Raw genomic sequence first — 17849 nt, 5'->3', positions numbered from 1 at the left:
TTCTTCTAAACCCTAGATTTGTAATTCTTGTTTAAACTTTATCTAAACCCAAACCTAGGAAGTGAACAAAACCAACACAACCAAAGACATGCGAAGGCAAAGGGAAAGGAGACTAAGAAGGAAATACAATAGAGAAAGGGGAGGAACCATGTAACAGTAATAAAGGCATACGATTAATGAGAAAACAAGAGGTAAGGTCAGCATCACTCTAATATATTTTCAGAACTAACATTGAATCAAACGTGGTCGAGCAATATCAAGTAAATGTATATTTTTTTGCTCAACCACTCAATTTTGTTGTGGAGTAGAGGAGCAAAATGATTGATGTATAATGCCATGAGATTCAAAGAATATATGAAACGAGTGCTAAAAATATTCTTTTGCATTGTTAGGATGAAATTATTTAATGGAGATACCATATTGATTCTTGGTTTCAATATAAAAAGAGAGAAAGATATCAAAACACTTTTGTATGAGATTTCATTAAATAAATTGAAGTCATTCTCGAAAATCATCAAGAAAGGAAACAAAATACTTAAAATAATTATAAGAATCAACTGGGCAAAACCCCAAACATCTGAATGAACAGGTTTCAAAAAGACCTAAGGCTCTAGTAAATTCCCTTGGAACAAAAGAAACATGATGATGTTTGTCAAGCTAATAGACTTCACACAGTAATTCTCGAACAGATATGACATCTGAAACAAGACTCTTGAGAGCAAGAGGAGAAGGATGACCCAACTGACAGTGCCACTGCAATGGTGTAATGGAAGAATGAAGAGCTTTCTACGATCCACCACCATCCTAGATAGTACAATCCTCCAACTTCTTACCTGCCACGTCTTAAGATCTTAAAAAATACAATAAGATGGAAAAAATGAGATGAAGCAATTCAAAGATTTTGTCCACTTACTAATAGACATGAGACTAAAAGGAAATTTAGGAACATAGAGCACCGAAGGCAAAGTTAAATCAGAATGTAAAGTCACATCATACCAGTACCGAAAACAACAAAGGTAATACCATCAACTAGAGTAACCGACTAGGCAATGAAGGGAGGGGATAAGGATGCAAATAGGTCTGAAGACCCAATTATGTAATCTGAGGCCCCATAATTGATAATCCATGGTTTAAAAGAGGAAACAAGGCATATTGTACTAGTTTTGCAACAATTGCAGTATTACCAAGGGAAGAGGAAGACAAATGATGTTTTCCATACTCTTCAAGTGTGATAAAGACCATTTCCCTGTCCTTCCCAATGCCCAAAGAAGTAGCCATCACTTGTAACACCAATATCCTCTTCTACAACAACATGATTTGCCTAAGTAGGTGGCAGGCCATGCAAATCATAACAAAAGTTCATATTATGCCCTTTCCGTCCACAATAATTGCACTCTTTGACCATGACTACTAGCACCAAAACCATGACCTCTAATGTTCCTATCTCTACCACTACCATGACTTCCTCTCACTCCACGATTACCCCATCTGGGATAGCTATTTCTACCACATAAGCCACCTCTACTACCTTTGGCTACAACTAGGACCAACTTCTCTAATACTGGAGAGTTATCTATATGTGGGCTAATAACCCTTCTTACTCTAGAGAAAACTTTTGATAATGTGAGTATATCACTACTACCTAAAATTTGGGCACACATTGGTTCAAATTCAGACCTCAACACATAAAGAAATCTTCCCACATCCAACTGATGCATCTGTTGTTGTTGCACTTTGAGATCAATTGAAAGGTTCTGGTATGAATCCAACTCATTATGCAAACATTTTAAACTAGCATAGTACTCCTCTACACTCCTATCACCTTGTTGTAGTTAAAAATATTCCTGATATAATTGATAGATTCTAGTTACATTATCGTGTCCAAAATACAATTGTTTGATATGTTCCCAAATTTATTTCACAATATCAAAGAACATCAAGTTCACGCTAATATGAGGTTCCATACTGTTCCAAAGGCATGTCATGATCTGCATATTCTCTTTGATCCAATCATTATATACCCTACAACCCCTGGTTCTGGTTTATTTTCTTTAATATACTTTAGTTTTCCCCTGACTATCAAATTTACCTCAACAGATTTTTCCCATGGTATACAATTTGTAGCATTAAGTTTGACTGACATCATCTGGACAACCATGAAATCAAGTTGTACCATCACACTCGTTTTGATTTCATTGCCAAAAGCTATCATCGATTAACACCTTCCAAAGTCAACAAGAACACTCAACCAACTCAACTATTAATCTAGAAACACCAACAACATAGCTGCAACCCCCTAAAAAAAGATAACACAAAAAACCCTTCTACAAGTAACCAACCACACCATTCATAAAAACAAACCCGCTAAATACAAACAACGATCATCCAATCTGCACCATTTACGGTCCCTCTTTGAACTACCAAATAGAGGGAGTCTAATACACCATCAAAAAACCAACACATGATGCAACTTGAGGCATGGAAGCCTCCTAACCCTCTAGGCAATCAATCCTTTTTTTGTCCTTCCTCTTCATTTCACCTTTTATTAGCAAAAATATTCAATTGATGTTGTCTCAGGCATCCTTCAGAGATGTAATCAAGCAGGTCGATCAACCAAGCTCTAATACCATGTTATTAGACCGATATTTAGTAAAAAAAATAAAGGAACTTGGTATAAACCTAGTAAGCAAAGAAATGGAGAAGAAGAGAAGAAGAGGAATACGAAGAGAATAGGGCTGAAAAGTTTCTATCGAGAGACACAACTGCCGCCCCTATATGGTTTATATTCATAATGAAATAAAAATTATAGAACTACCCCTGATAGTGTAACTTAAGAATAGAGACAAAAACAGAACAAAAAAGGAGAGGAAGAAAGACAAATAACCCTACGCAGAACACTACATTTTAACAGCATTACCATATGTATTCCATCCACTAGTTAAGACCATTTGATTATTGAACAAAGAAAGGGCATAAAATAGGAAATTTGATTGTTCAACAAAGGACAGAAGAAATTAAAGTAAACTTCCTTAACCATTTGCTTTTAGTTTCATCTTCTATGATGTCTATCCAAAATCTCTTACATCTATTGTATCATATGAGCTGATTGAGAGTACAAGAAGCTTTGAAATCAGTTAGATGAGCTGCTGCTGCTCCTTCAAAACTAGTAATTAATTCAATCTGCTTGGTATATTTTTCCTCAGGGTTTCTACTGGTACTAAGCCATTTTTAAAATCCAAGGCTAGAAAAAGGAAAACCAAAAGAAACTACAACATGATAAAATAGTAAAATACAATGAATATTAAACTGAATGAATGGATCAAGTACTTCCTTTCAAGCCAGGTTGAACCAATTTATTGGCTTGACTCGTGTACCCCCTCACTGTGGTCCCTTGTGGCACTGCATTCCAAAATCAAATGAGAAATCTTACAGTAACTAGTTCATCCTGCATGCGCTACCAAATTTGGCCCAACAACTAGAAGTACTAATTAGTAGTTTAGACATGGAAAATGGTATAAACTATGTTTGAACCAAACCTTCAGAATCCAGACATCTTATATATAGATGTTCTATTCGCTTAATTTTCCAAACATTGCAACACATAGCGCCCAAGAACCAGATTGTAATGTCTAATTATACACCAGGAAATCTTCTACAAGATCATTGATACTTCTTAACCACGAACGCATATAAGCCAATAAAATAACAACAGCAGAAAGGAAAAAATGAATTTTCTCTTCATTTAATTTGCAAGTGTGAGAAGTACAGTGAATCAACACTGGGAAATTTCTACATGATAATTGATACTTCTTTCTTAACTACAAACAAAAAAGAAAAAATTTGAATTTTCTCTTCATTTCATTTGCAAGCATGAGCAATACAGTGAACCAGCACTACATCATTTTTCCTGTAATCAAAAAGGGTATCAGTACCCATGCAAATGACCATGAAGAATAATCCTCTGCCCCATCCATATGGTTATATCATGATGGAAGCCTTTAATTCATTATTTGTTAACATCAGCTGCTGTATTGCCAGAAGTGAAGGAAGAAAGAATTCCCTGGCGGTTGTTGGCTATTGTATATTCTAATACTCTTTTTTCCCCATCTTGTACTTCTTTACAACAAATGGCAGAAGAGACAAACACCTTTTCATGACTGCATATGATGATCTAGAGTGTAGGCATGAATATCATCTGGCCTAGTACCAGGTCTGCAAGCCACCATCAGGGAAAGAATTAAGAAAATAACTCTTAAAATCCTAAATGAACCAATTATTACAGTAATAATATAATGGAGACAAATGGAGAAATGCCACAAAGCTAATGGCCTTAAGAAACATTCAGAAGTTGAAGCAGTAGTCTTCAACAGTATATTCAAACTTGGTTTTCATTTGAGGTTCAGGCTATGAAAGACTTGAATGAACAAGTACCTCTTATTTATGATACCATAATGAAACTTGGGTTTTCCAGTTTTGATGTCTTCAATGTACTGTAGTCAGAGTAGATAAGAAGCATTCATTAGACAAGTCTAACTTTTATATTAAGAATTAACCTACAGCTATATATAATAATATTTGCAGATGTATGTGTCTGTAACAATGAAGGAAAGGAAAACATCAATATATGTAGTCTGGAACACCACATACCATATTCAATGTTACAAGCATGGATGAAAATGCCAAAGAATCAAATGGTATATCATCAAGTGCAAAAAGCTGGCAATCCAGAGACTCAGGGCCTGGTGAAAAGTGGACTTTTTTCATCCTTGCTCTGAAAATTATGTAACTCTGTTCCATCGGTATCATCAATAAATACATAGACACCCAAGTCTGGAAAAGTAAAAGTAACATGAAAAATGAAAATGTTCGCCCTTACTTGGCCAATAAGAGGGATATCCAGTTGAGCAAATGGTGATACTAGTTCCACATCTGCACCTGTTTCCTCCCAAGTTTCCCTGATTGCCCCATCTGCTGCAGACTCCCCAATTTCCATATAGCCAGCAGGAAGAGTCCTATATTAGCAGAACATATTACATGTTTGTTAATCTAATGAATCAATTTTGTGTTGCTGATAAAAAAAAACATATTACATGTTTCAGAATCCATTTTTTATCCAGAACAGATCAATATAATCATTTGCACAAGTACCTTCCCTTGAAGAAAAAAATAAGCTAAAGAAAATATTTTTCTATCTGCAACCCATATATAATACATACCAAAGACCATAAGATGGTGGAATGTTCCGCTTGCAAAGTAGGACTTTGCCGTCATGCTCAACAAGGCAACCCACAATCTACAGGAATGAGTCCAAAGAAACAAATATCAGAATGACATTTTCCACCCCCACAAGGGAGAACTTAACTGTGCAGAATACATTTAGACACATATACCATGAACCAACTTTAGCAAGAATATAAGCATTTTTCACATTAAAAGGCCCTAAAAGAATTTGGAATAACATCTCTTTCTTATTGTAGAAGTTGGACATGATCAATGTTTGTTATATTTTCCTTTTTTAGTTAGCATTTCAATATAATAGACATAATATATGCATGCACAAAAAGTTGTACTGAAATTTTAAGATGGATGCATAGTTAACAATATCAAGAAACTCCATGCATAATGAGAATTAGCCAAGACAGTTTTTTTCTAAAAACAAAGTTCTTTTCTACTGTCAAATGTGACACATCAAAGTAAAAGACAAAAACTATTCTAAAAGCTTAAAGCATATATTAGGAATTTAACTTCTAAAATTTTGTACAAACTAGGTTAAAATTCTATGACTATAAAATATCCCAGCAGAAGTTGTAAAGAAAGTCCCATTGCAATACCATCTCATTTCCCAGCATGGTCCCAAAAGCCCTGTATTTTACAGTGAAGATATTAATAATGATGCAATGAAATTCTCATTCCAGGGTGTAAGGTCTCACAAATCAAACAGCATCAATCAAGATTAACAAGATCAGAACTTTCAATAAAATAATAAAAAAAAATTCAAACATGACTTTATAGATTAACATTTACACCTAACATTGCATTAAGCCATTAACCAAATTATACAAGGTTTCATTGAAATTGACTGAAATAAGAGGCAGAAATAAAATGTGGACCCTTATTTTGCCAGATTAACATATTTTAAGAATCAAAAAATGGATTAGATTTTAGTTCAGGTTAGGGATCAGAAACCACTATCTTTTAAGTATTGATAGACTCAAGAAAATCTCTGACAACAAGATCAGTCAATGAAAGCCCTAATGGCTAAGCTTCAACCCATTTGGAAAAGTTATAAGCATAATTTTACATAGATTAACATGTGTTGTTTGGTCTAGAAAAACTGGGAGAAAATCAGATCCAATTGTCAGAACCTGTGATACCGAGATACCTGTACATGCCTTGCATACCAGTGTCAGATATGATCCTTATTTGATATGATACCAGATACTGCATGGATACTTCTAGAGATACTCTACAGCATTAATACTTCTAAAATATGTAAAGTGGTTTGTTTTAACAAATTATTCTATAAAAAAATTCTGCACGTGTTTGAAGTTTAATTAAACCTGGCAAGACACAAGTTCTGAAAAATGAACTTTAATTAGCTTCAAAACTAGATATAAACACATAATATTAGCAAATTACATGGGATACCTGTATCAGTATCCAGGATTTTAGGAAATGGGCAATCATGTTCCTTTTTCCCATATTCATGTCCAAGTTTATATTTGTACTTGGGAATAAGAGGTTAGACGGATTCTAGACCAAGTGTGTTGGGTCCCATTATCTCCCTTCTCAAGGTGCTTTTGTTGACAGCAGACAGATTCTAGATGGAGCTCTAGTGGGTGAATGAGTGCATAGACTCAAGGCTCAAAGCTGAAGATCTGGGAGTAATATGCAAATAAAATATTGAAAAGGTGTATGACCATGTATAGTGGGGCTTTGTTGATTACCTTCTTAGAACTTAGAAGGATGGGTTTTGGGCTGAAATGGAGAAAATGGATGGCCTGTTGTCTTGCTGCAGCTAAAATATCAATAATGATTAATGGCAGGCCAAGAGGTTTCTTTGCAGTAAAGAGGGGTCTACACCTAGGTGACCCTTTATCCCCCTTCCTACTTATTATTGTTTTGGAGGCATTGAGTAGAATGATTGATAAATCTGCTTCAGGTAGCTACTTAGATGGTATTAAAGTTTCATCTGACAGTGATCCAATCACATTGCTCCAGTTCATAGATGATTCCCTGATTTTCTCTAGACGCTATAGCCAAGACTTGCTGCTCTTCCGGTGCCTTCTTATGTGCTTTAAGGATACTTCAGGTTTAAAGATAAATTTGCAGAAAAGTGCTATCTTTCCAGTTGGGGAGCTCCCAAATATTGATGATCTTGCTACTGTCTGGGGATGCAGGGTAGGATCCCTTCAGAATTTGTGGGCTTGCCACTGGGTGCTCATTGCAAGTCAAAGGAAATCTGGGACCTGGTGATTGATAGAATAAAGACCAAATTAGCCAGCTGGAAGAAATTACTTGTCCAAGGCCAAGTAAAATTACTCTAATACAGAGTGTTCTCTCTAACCTTCCTACCTATTTTATGTCCCTGTTTAGAACTCCAGCCTCAATTTTGAGTACCATAGTGTAGAGAACACTGATGTGGGCCCCACAGCTATGGTCCCACTGTGTTTGTAGAGTAGAATGTGTTCTAGTCATCCTAGGGTTAGCTGGTGGTCAGTTGTTATTTCAGTTTTATTTTTGTTCTATTTGTTATGTAAATACTAAGGGCAGATCTGTCCTTTCCATGTAATGAGCATAACCAATAAATACTAAATAGAAGTGGCAGCGGCAGAACATTCAGACTCTGTCCCTCCTTTCAACCCTTTGTGTTCTACAGTTCTCTCTTCTCTTCCTCTTCTCTTCTCTACATTTTCCTTCTATTTTCGAACCTGAAATCTATTAGGGTTCAAGGTTGATAGCAGTCTTGAACTTCTACATGGTATCAGAGCAAGGTTAGGGTTTCTCATGTGAGTCTAGTCCAACCGACCACATGAGAACCATCTAGGGCTGGAAGCTGAGAAAGTAGAGTTCGTTGACTGATTCTTGGAGATTGCCAAAGGGTTTAGCAGCTATTGAAGACTTTCCACGGTTGCAAAGTGTTGGTGATCAGGAAGAATCAGAGAAGACTAGGGTCCGGGTAACCTTGGAAGGCAGCGAACAGCATTCTCTTGTAAGTTATTTTATTTTCTAAGAGAAGTACTATCAGAGAAGATAGGTTGGACCTATGTAGAAAGGGCGGCTGAACCATTCTAGGGTTTTCTTCTTTCTATTCTCTAGGGTTTGGCCTGGCCTTAACCTTGCGGCAAACCCTACTAATCTTGCTGCAAACCATGCTGCTGGGCCGAGCCTTGTGATCTACCTGTGAAGCTCTTCTTAAGTTTTTTTTCAACATTGATCAGTTTTAGGGTTACATATTAACCCTACTACAAGTCTTATCTGTATGGTACTGCTTGGAATGTGTGGCTGAGAAATTTTTTAAGGATTGATTAAAACCCTAATTCTGCTTCAGCATATCAAATCATTCTCCAAACTGTATTCAGATCTTTTTTGGGGTTTCGAACTCTTTTAAGGAGTGAAAACTGTACGGACTGTTGCTGTTGTGTTTGCTAATTGGTTTCAGATCAGACTTATACTAGTTTCATGCACATATACCGTGAATACAGATTAGTTCTATACTGATTTTTTATTGTGATTAATAGTCCAAGCGTTGTTCTTCGACTGTAGTAACTCTAATTTTTGAGACTACTGGTTCTTGAACAAAATGGAGTTTAAAAATCAGGCAAAAGGCAGTTTTGGGAACAGCAGTTATGGTAGTGTTTCTGAGACAGGTTTTCAGATTACAACCGTAAAATTTGATGGATCAAACTATTTGGAATGGGCCTAATCAGCCATGATGGCTATTGGGGGAAGGGGTAAATTAGGGTATCTCTTGGGAGATGTGAAAGAACCTTCCGAGGGAGACCCCATTTGGAATGAGCCTAATCAGCCATGATGGCTATTGGGGGAAGGGGTAAATTAGGGTATCTCTTGGGAGATGTGAAAAAACCTTTCAAGGGAGACCCCATGTATACCAAGTGGGTCCAAGAAAACTACTTGGTTATGACATGGCTGTATAATTCTATGCAGCCCCATATCAACCGAAATTACTTATGGGCAAAGACAGCCAAGGAGATATGGGATGTTATGAAAGAAATTTATTCCTAACCCCTTAATGTTGCCAGAGCTTATGAATTGAAATGTGAAGTGAACACTCTTAAACAAGGAGAGAAACCGGTTTCGGTCTACTTCTCTACCTTGAAATCCCTGTGGCATGAGATTGATCACTTAGAGACTCTTGAGTGGGAGAGTCCCAAAGATGCACAGACCCATAGAAAGCAAGTCGAGACAAATAGGGTGTTTGAGTTTCTGGTAGGTCTAAATTCAGAGTATGATATTGTTGGCAACAGATATTGATTAGAGATAGTGTGACTCTCTTCCAGGCATACTCCTTAGTGCATAGTGAAGAGACCAGGAGGAAAGTCATGATGCAACCTCAGCATCTTACACCAACCCTTGTAGCTGTTAAACCCAAATCAGGAGGTGATTCAGAAAGGGACATGAAAAAGGAAGATAAAAGAGATGTGGTATGTGAGCATTGTAAGAAACCCAAACACACAAAAGAAACATATTGGAAACTACATCCTCATTTGGTCCCGACAATGTTGAGAAGCAAGAAGGGTAATGCTCATGTGGCCGTGAACACTGATTCAGCATCCTCGTCTAGCACAAGAGGCACACCTTTAGAAACCTTAGCTGCAGTTCGGGCTGCTTTAATACAGTTGGAAAAGGAAGTTAAGAACTCAGCTCAGCCACCGCAGTCACCATCAGCCCCTGCCACATCTGCTTTCGCACATTCAGGTACTCGAGCCTCAGCCTACCATGCCTCAGCTCCAAGTACTACTGAACCCTGTTGGGTAATAGATTCAAGTGCATCCGACCATATGACTAGCTTGCCTTCATTGTTTACCACTTATCATTTGTCTTCTGGTAGGGATAAAGTATCTATTGTTGATGGTTCTCTTGTCCCCATTTCTGGCAAGGGTGACATCAAGCTATCGGATGCTATCTCCTTGTCTTCTGTCTTGCATGTTCCTAAGCTTGATACTAACCTTCTTTCAGTTAGTAGTATTGCCAAACATATGAACTGCTCAGTAACTTTCTTCCCTAACCGATGTGTTTTTCAGGACTTAGAGACAAAGAAGGTGATTGGGACTGGCTGTGAGACGAATGGGATCTATCTGCTCGGGGAGAGTTCTCGTTGGGATCAGTGGATAAGAAGTCACTGTTTCTCAGATTGTGAGTCCGGTTATGTTTTGGCATAACCGATTGGGTCATTTGTCTTTTCGATCCTTAAAGAGTCTGTTTCCTACTTTGTTTGAGTTTGTTGAGTTGTCCTGGTTGAAATGTGAAAGTTGTGAGTTTGCTAAACATTGTAGAAAATCTTATTCATTGAGTAATAAAAGGAGTAATAGTTCTTTTGATATTGTGCATACTGATGTTTGGGGGCCATATCACATCCCTTCTATGGGTGGGTACAGATATTTTTTGTTATTTGTTGATGACCATACTCGGTTTTCTTGGGTTTATCTTATGCGTTCACGAGATGAGGTTCCCACCCTGACCCAAAACTTCCACCAAATGATCCTAACCCAGTTTGATGCCAAGATCAAAGTTCCTAGATCTGATAATGCTAAGGAATACTTTGTTAAGCCATTGGCATCTTACCTTCTTAATCATGGGGTTATCCACTAGAGCACTTGCCCTCATACACCTCAGCAGAATGGGGTTGCAAAAAGGAAGAATAGGCACATCTTGGAGGTGGCTAGAAGTATTATGTTTACCTCCAATGTCCCTATTCGCTTCTGGGGTGATGCTATCCTCACGACGGTATATCTTATTAATCGGGTTCCTTCCTGGGTTCTTGATATGAAATCTCCTTTTCCCTTCTATACCCAAACGAGGAGTTGCTTACTGTTCCCCTTAAAACATTTGGTTGTACCTGTTTTGTTCAGCTTCTCGAACCCCATCACTCCAAATTCGACCCAAAGGCCTCCAAATGCATCTTTCTTGGTTATGTACAAACTCAAAAGGGTTATTGCTGCTATAATCCTGTCTCAGGGAAGAAGTTTGTCTCCATGGATGTCACTTTCTTTGAGGAGACACCCTACTATTCTCAGGTTTCTCCTCAGAGGGAGAGCAGTGAGAGTGGGGATTTGGGTCCTTTTCTTCAGGGGGAGCGCAGTGAGGGTAGGGTTAATACTTTTGGGGTTGTTCCCTTACCTATTACATTGGGTGATGAGGGCTGCAATAGTGATGGTGGTCAAAGGGATCAGGAGCTGAGAGTCTATCACAGGCGATGCAGGCAGGTTGATCCCGGTCATCAGCAGTCCAGGCCAGCTCCAACCTCTTTTGCGGCTCCAAGTCCAGGTATTACAGTCCCAGGGCCCACAGAGACTCCTTCCACTGTTGCCACTTCACCTCCTGCAGACGACCTTGACCTTCCCATTGTCGTCCGCAAAGGGAAATGGCATTGTACCACATCTACTACCCACTGCATTTCCCAGTTTTTATCCTATGATCACCTATCTCCCTCCTACAAGTCCTATCTTACTTCCGTTGCCAATGTCCCTATTCCAATAACAGTGCAAGAAGCCCTATCAGTCCCGAAGTGGAAAGATGCAATGCAAGTTGAAATGGATGATGCCCTGTTGAAAAATAATACCTGGGAGCTAGTTGATCTGCCCAAAGGAAAGAAACCAGTTGGATGCAGATGGGTATTTACTGTGAAGCACAATGCGGATGGCTCCATTGAGAGGTACAAAGCTCGGCTAATTGCAAAAGGGTTCACCCAGACTTATGGTATAGATTACATGGAGACCTTTGCCCCGATAGCCAAGATGACCACCATTCGAGTTCTATTATCTCTTGCAGTAAGCCACACTTGGCCTTTGTACCAAATGGACGTTAAAAATGCTTTTCTAAATGGAGACCTGCAGGAAGAGGTTTACATGCGGTTGCCTCCTGGATTCTATGACATAGAGACAAGTAAGAAGGTCTGCCGGCTCAATAAGGCATTGTATGGTTTGAAGCAGTCAACTAGATCTTGGTTTGATAGATTCAGACTAGCCCTTGGGAAGTTCGGTTATGTACAGGCCTAGTCAGATCATACACTGTTCATCAAGAGGGTGGAGTCCTCTCTAACACTACTTGTGGTATATGTTGATGATATTGTGGTGACAGGAAATGATAGCCATGAGATTGAGTCCCTCAAACAGTTCCTTCATCAAGAGTTTGAGGTGAAAGATCTTGGTGCACTACGGTATTTTTTGGGTATTGAGGTTGTTAGATCTAAACAGGGGATCTTTGTCTCTCAGAGGAAATATGTTCTAGATCTGTTGGCGGAAACTAGAAAGTTAGGTGTCAAGCCTGCGGATACACCCATTGAACAGAACCACAGGATTAGTGCAAAGAGTGGGGAGCCTCTTGAAGACAAAGTTATGTTCCAGCGATTAGTGGGAAAGCTCCTATATCTCTGCCTCACTCGGCCAGATATCAGTTATGCAGTTAGTGTTGTTAGCCAGTACATGCATTCTCCTAGAACCACGCATCTTCTTGCAGTAGAAAGAATATTAGCATACTTGAAGAGATGCCCGGGTAGAGGTATACTGTTCAAGAACAATGACCACATGAAGGTGGAGAGGTCTATACGGATGCCGATTGGGCTGGGGGTGTTGATGACAGAAGGTCTACCTCTGGATATTGTGCCCTTGTGGGAGGTAACCTTGTCTCTTGGAAGAGTAAAAAATAGAGTGTTGTCTCCCGATCTAGTGCTGAATCTGAATGCAGGTCAATGGCTAATGGAATGGCTGAAATTCTATGGCTGAGATCACTACTTGAGGAGTTGGGTATTGAGTATGAGAAGCCCCTGATGTTGTATTGTGATAATCAAGCGGCTATTAATATAGCGCACAATCCGGTGCAGCATGACAGAACTAAACATATTGAAGTTGATCGACATTTTGTACGAGAGAGGGTCTCATCACAAGAAGTGTGTCTCCCGTACATCACATCCAACATGCAGCTAGTAGATATCCTCACCAAAGCTGTACCAAGGAAGAAGCTAGAGGCGGATCTATCCAAGTTGGGAATGATAAACATTTATTCCCAACTTGAGGGGGAGTGTAGAGAACACTGATGTGAGCCCCACAGCTATGGTCCCACTGTGTTCGTAGAGTAGAATGTGTTCTAATCATCCTAGGGCTAACTGGTGGTCAGTCGTTATTTCAGTTTTATTTTGTTCTATTTGTTATGTAAATACTAAGGGCAGATCTGTCCTTTCCATGTAATGAGCATAACCTATAAATACTAAATAGAAGTGGTGGTGGTAGAACATTCAGATTCTGTCCCTCCTTTCAACCCTTTGTATTCTACAGTTATCTCTTCTCTTCCTCTTCTCTTCTCTACATTTTCCTTCTATTTTCGAACCTGAAATCTATTAGGGTTCAAGGCTGATAGCAGTCTTGAACTTCTACACATAGAAAAGCTGAGAAGGGATTTCTTGTGGGATGGTAAAGCAGAGGAAAAGAAGCTGTATCTAGTGGCATGGCAGAGGTATGTAAGCCAAACATCAAGGAGGAGTAGTTGGTAGCTAACCACTTAAACAGATTAACATTGCTTTCCCATCCAAGTGGCTGTGGTGGTTTGGAACTAAGAAAAATGAGCTTTGGAGGAAAGTTGTAAAGTGGAAATATGGGAGGCTGAGCTGGGGTGGGAGTCAGGCCCTGTCAATGAAGCCTATGAAATATCTTTTTCAACTATGTTATCTATAAACCAGGAAAGGTGAGAACATTTTCGTTTGGAAAGATTGGCGATTTCAAAATGGTCCTCTCAGGTCTCAATTGTACCTTCCCCAACATCTTTGCTCTGGCACAGGATAAAGTCGCCCATATCTGTGACTATTATAAAGGGAATGCAAATCAGATTGTTCAGTGTCCTAGGTTGAGAAGAAATGTTAATGACTGAGAGGCCCTACTAGGCTACTAGCTATGATGCAGATCATCGAAAAGGTGAAACCTAAGCATATGCATCTACATGGAGGCCCTACTGGATATGATGCAGATCACCAAACCAACCATAGATGTGTTGAGAAGAAAAAAAAAAAAAGTGCACCATTAACTGGTGCTACCTGTGTGAACAGGCTGAAGAAAACACACAGTATCTATTAGTAACTTGCAGTGTTTCCTGTTCTGTTTAGTCTCATGCTTTGCAGCTTTTTGGTGTATATTGGGCTGTAGCTCCTGATATTGAATCATTAATCTCTTCTAGGAGATCCCAAGCTTTCAGCAAGAGGGGTAAAGTATTGTGGAATATGATTCCTCTAGTGATCAGTTAGTGTATTTGGAGGGAGAGGAAAGACAGAACCTTTGAAAATCAGTCTCTTCCCACTGAGAAATTGTGTGACAAGACTGAGAGTTCTACTCAAATGGGTATCTATACATGTTTTATTCAGGGGCTTGAAGTTTATCCAGTTTCAGTTCTTTGGGAAGAATCTTGTGGGATGACAACTTTTCTGTGTAATGGCCTCACTAGAGTATTGAAAATATCATAGCTGTACTAGGCTGTTGAGGAAACCTATACCTCTACATCCATTTGCCAAATTACCTTTTCTGGTAATTTTCACCATTATAGGTTATAATCACTCAAATGGTATGGAGGAAATGGTAAAATAGATGGTGGAAATATTGTTGTATATCTAGTAGAACCATCACATCCACTTGTTTAAACCACATTATGGAGCTCTATCCAATGAAACTGGAAGCTGAATGAGTTTGCAATTGTTCTTAGGATTGGGTTGACCCATCCAGGGCTACGTGAATACAAAATTTATATTATTTACTTTTGTAAATGATATTTTGGTCAAATGAATTATCTCAAAAATAAAATAGAACTTAGAAGATAGAAGCAGATACGATTCCTTTAATATTAACCTTATACCTAGATCAAAGACTCAAAAGTTGAGTACCATTTTTGGGTTCTGATAGGCAACTTTCCCACAAAGCTGGCAAACATCTCTCATTCTCTCATCTCCATCAGGAATAGCTTGCTTAGTTGGGCCACCACACCACTGACAGAAATTGACATGGGCCTGTGAGCACATTCAAATGATTAGGACCCATGCAAAAGTTTGGAAAAGAAAGAATAATCACGAACCACTCTTTAGATGAAATGTGGTTGTACTAAATAGTAAATATGCATTTTTTTCATATTTAAGCATATATAATTAAACACAAAGGCATATATTATAGTTGGAAAAGGATTAATGAATTTCAAAGCTGTATGCATCTTCTAATGACTCATAGTACATACAAATTCCACTTGCCACTTTCATACTTGTTGGTAATGACTTCTACAGCTCCAATTGTCACCTTCATACCTGTTATTGATGGCTTCCACAGTAATTACAAGAAATTCAAAATTCAACTATACTAGGTATATCTGAAAGTGTATCAAAAGAAGAACATGAGAACATTTAATTCAACTCAACGCAGCCTTAGTACAACTATTTGGGGTCAGGTCCACACATCCCACTCTGCCATTGTTTTATCAACAGCCATGTTTTCTATCAAATTGTAAGTTTATAGATCATTTATTACCACTTCAACCCACATTTCTTTTGGTATTCCCCATACTTTCTTAGGACCTTCTACTTACACAAAATCACTCTCCACCAATGCAGTCATTGACTACCTATGCACATGACAAAACCATCTCAGTTGACTTTCCTTCATCTTATCACCAATTAGGGCCATTCCTAAGTCCTCTTGAATGAACTTATTTATACTTATATCCTTTTTAGTCTTGCCCAATTTCCATCTTAGTATCCTCATCTTTTTATATTTTGCTTTTTTTGTTTTTTTTTGTTTTTTTTTTTTTTTTTTTTTTGGGGGGGGGAATGTAAATTCCAGAAATACAGAAATTTTCTTTCAAACAAGAATAAAAGAAGAACAATTCTGATTTCTACTGTATTCTTTCAAAGTATTACCAAGTAAAAAAGGAAAAGTTAAAGCATCCAATTCTTAATAAGCATCAAACTCCAATAGCCCTCATTAAAATAATAACATAACTAAAGCTTACAAAAGGAAAGAAAAAACAGAGACAATAAAACAAGAAACAACTCAAAACCAATTTGCATTTCCAACAGATTCTTGCCGATCACCGCTCAAAGAGGGAAAATAACTATTATTTTATAAGCAAAAAAACCCTATTTGCACCTTTTATCACCAACGCAAGTACAGAATTCAACTTCACACATGCCTTCCAAGAAATACATTAGGAAGTAAATAAACAAAACAGAAAAACTCAAATAAACATTTGTTTTCAATCCAATTATTCGAAAACCTTAGACATTTTGAACCCGTCTCTGTAAATTAAACTGCGCTCACCCAACTTAGCAAAGAAAGACAATAGCATAACGAATATAAACTCAATCCTATTTTATATAAAGAGAAAAGATACCAAAAAAGCTTACTAATGACTGAAATGCAGTTGCTGGAGAAGAAGATGAACTACAGTCCGAGTTCGATTCAGAACGAGTTGCAGAGGTTCGAAATGCTCCGAAACAACCGCCTCGGACCGTAGAACCATCGGACAAGAGCAAAGAAACCGCTACTCTTCCCGACGTTAACGTCGACGCCGATTTAGTAGAGATGGACATGAGCGACAGTTTCCCACCGCCCCCATGCGGCTTCCATCTATGCAGCGTAGACGAAACGACTCCAGAAGAGTAACCAAGAAACTGGATAGCTCTCAGCATGATCTGCTCTTCAAATCCAAGATCCCACAAACTGAAAACAACAACAACAACGCAGAGGACACGAGCTTCTAAAGCTCAGAGCTAGAAAATTGATTTCTACAGAAGATTTGAAGATCGAGCCTGTTGAATTCGATCAACACATGACTTCACTCGATTAAGTTTTGTCTCAAGTGGTTTCCAGTGTAACGGTATCTAGAGCAGATATATGTATGAAACTCTTTCCCTCCGTGCGATCTTACTGATAATGTTGATGTGTGGTTATATTTCTCTGGCGGACTTGTCGATGAACGGTCCAGATCGATAGCTCTTCTCACAAGCTGGTATGTAGAACACTGTAAGAGGAAATCATAGGTAACCGTCGTGCAGTTGCATTCAAAAATGGGTGGGTCATCATCAGTCATCTACGGTTGGATTGCCGTGTTCCAGCCTCCAGGTTCCAGCTTATTTTCAGCTTCATGAATCTTGATGGCACCCGCACCGGTATCGTATAAGATAGGTATGCAATTAGGCTGGGCTCAATCTCAACTCCAACGGTCCACCGGGCTCAAGCCCAAATACTAGGGCGGGCTGAATTTCAGTTAGGCATTTGGTTTAAGTTTTTCCTTGATTAGGTCTTCTTGTATTTTTGGTTGTGACTCTGAGGTACTCAGGTACGAAGTTATCAAATCAAATTTGGGTAAATTCCATATTAATACACTATACTTTGGGGTTTGTCTCGCTTTAATATCTAAACTTCAAAATGTGCCATTCCAAATTTCCAATACCTGAACTAAGGCTGCAATTTTGGGCCGGGTTAACTTCCGGTTAACCCAAAAAAGTTAGATTGGGTTGGGTCAGATTGATGCTCAGGTTAGGTTTAGGTTGAAATTTATGAACCCGATTTTACTTCGGGTTGGATTAGGATTGACCCCTCAGACAACTCAATCCAACCCAAACCCGACTCCATAGTTGTATA

General features: G+C 38.5%; 1 protein-coding gene across 1 annotated transcript; it reads right to left on the bottom strand.

Moving 5' to 3' along the window:
* Positions 1-3718: 3718 nt before the first annotated feature.
* On the bottom strand, positions 3719-17028 carry NUDX23 (nudix hydrolase homolog 23). The gene is made up of 7 exons (XM_088970782.1): positions 16610-17028; positions 15104-15226; positions 5217-5293; positions 4877-5012; positions 4648-4788; positions 4432-4490; positions 3719-4212 (listed from the first exon to the last, which is right to left on the bottom strand). Exons 1-7 carry the CDS (start codon positions 16892-16894, stop codon positions 4152-4154), a joined length of 882 nt encoding a protein of 293 aa, XP_088826908.1. The 5' UTR covers positions 16895-17028; the 3' UTR covers positions 3719-4151.
* Between the last annotated feature and the right edge of the window lie 821 nt (positions 17029-17849).

The sequence above is a fragment of the Nelumbo lutea genome, chromosome 2 (assembly GCF_056320005.1).
Source record: "Nelumbo lutea isolate HS-2025 chromosome 2, American lotus-T2T, whole genome shotgun sequence".
Lineage (NCBI taxonomy): Eukaryota > Viridiplantae > Streptophyta > Magnoliopsida > Proteales > Nelumbonaceae > Nelumbo > Nelumbo lutea.
This window is presented reverse-complemented; position numbering and strand designations above follow the sequence as displayed.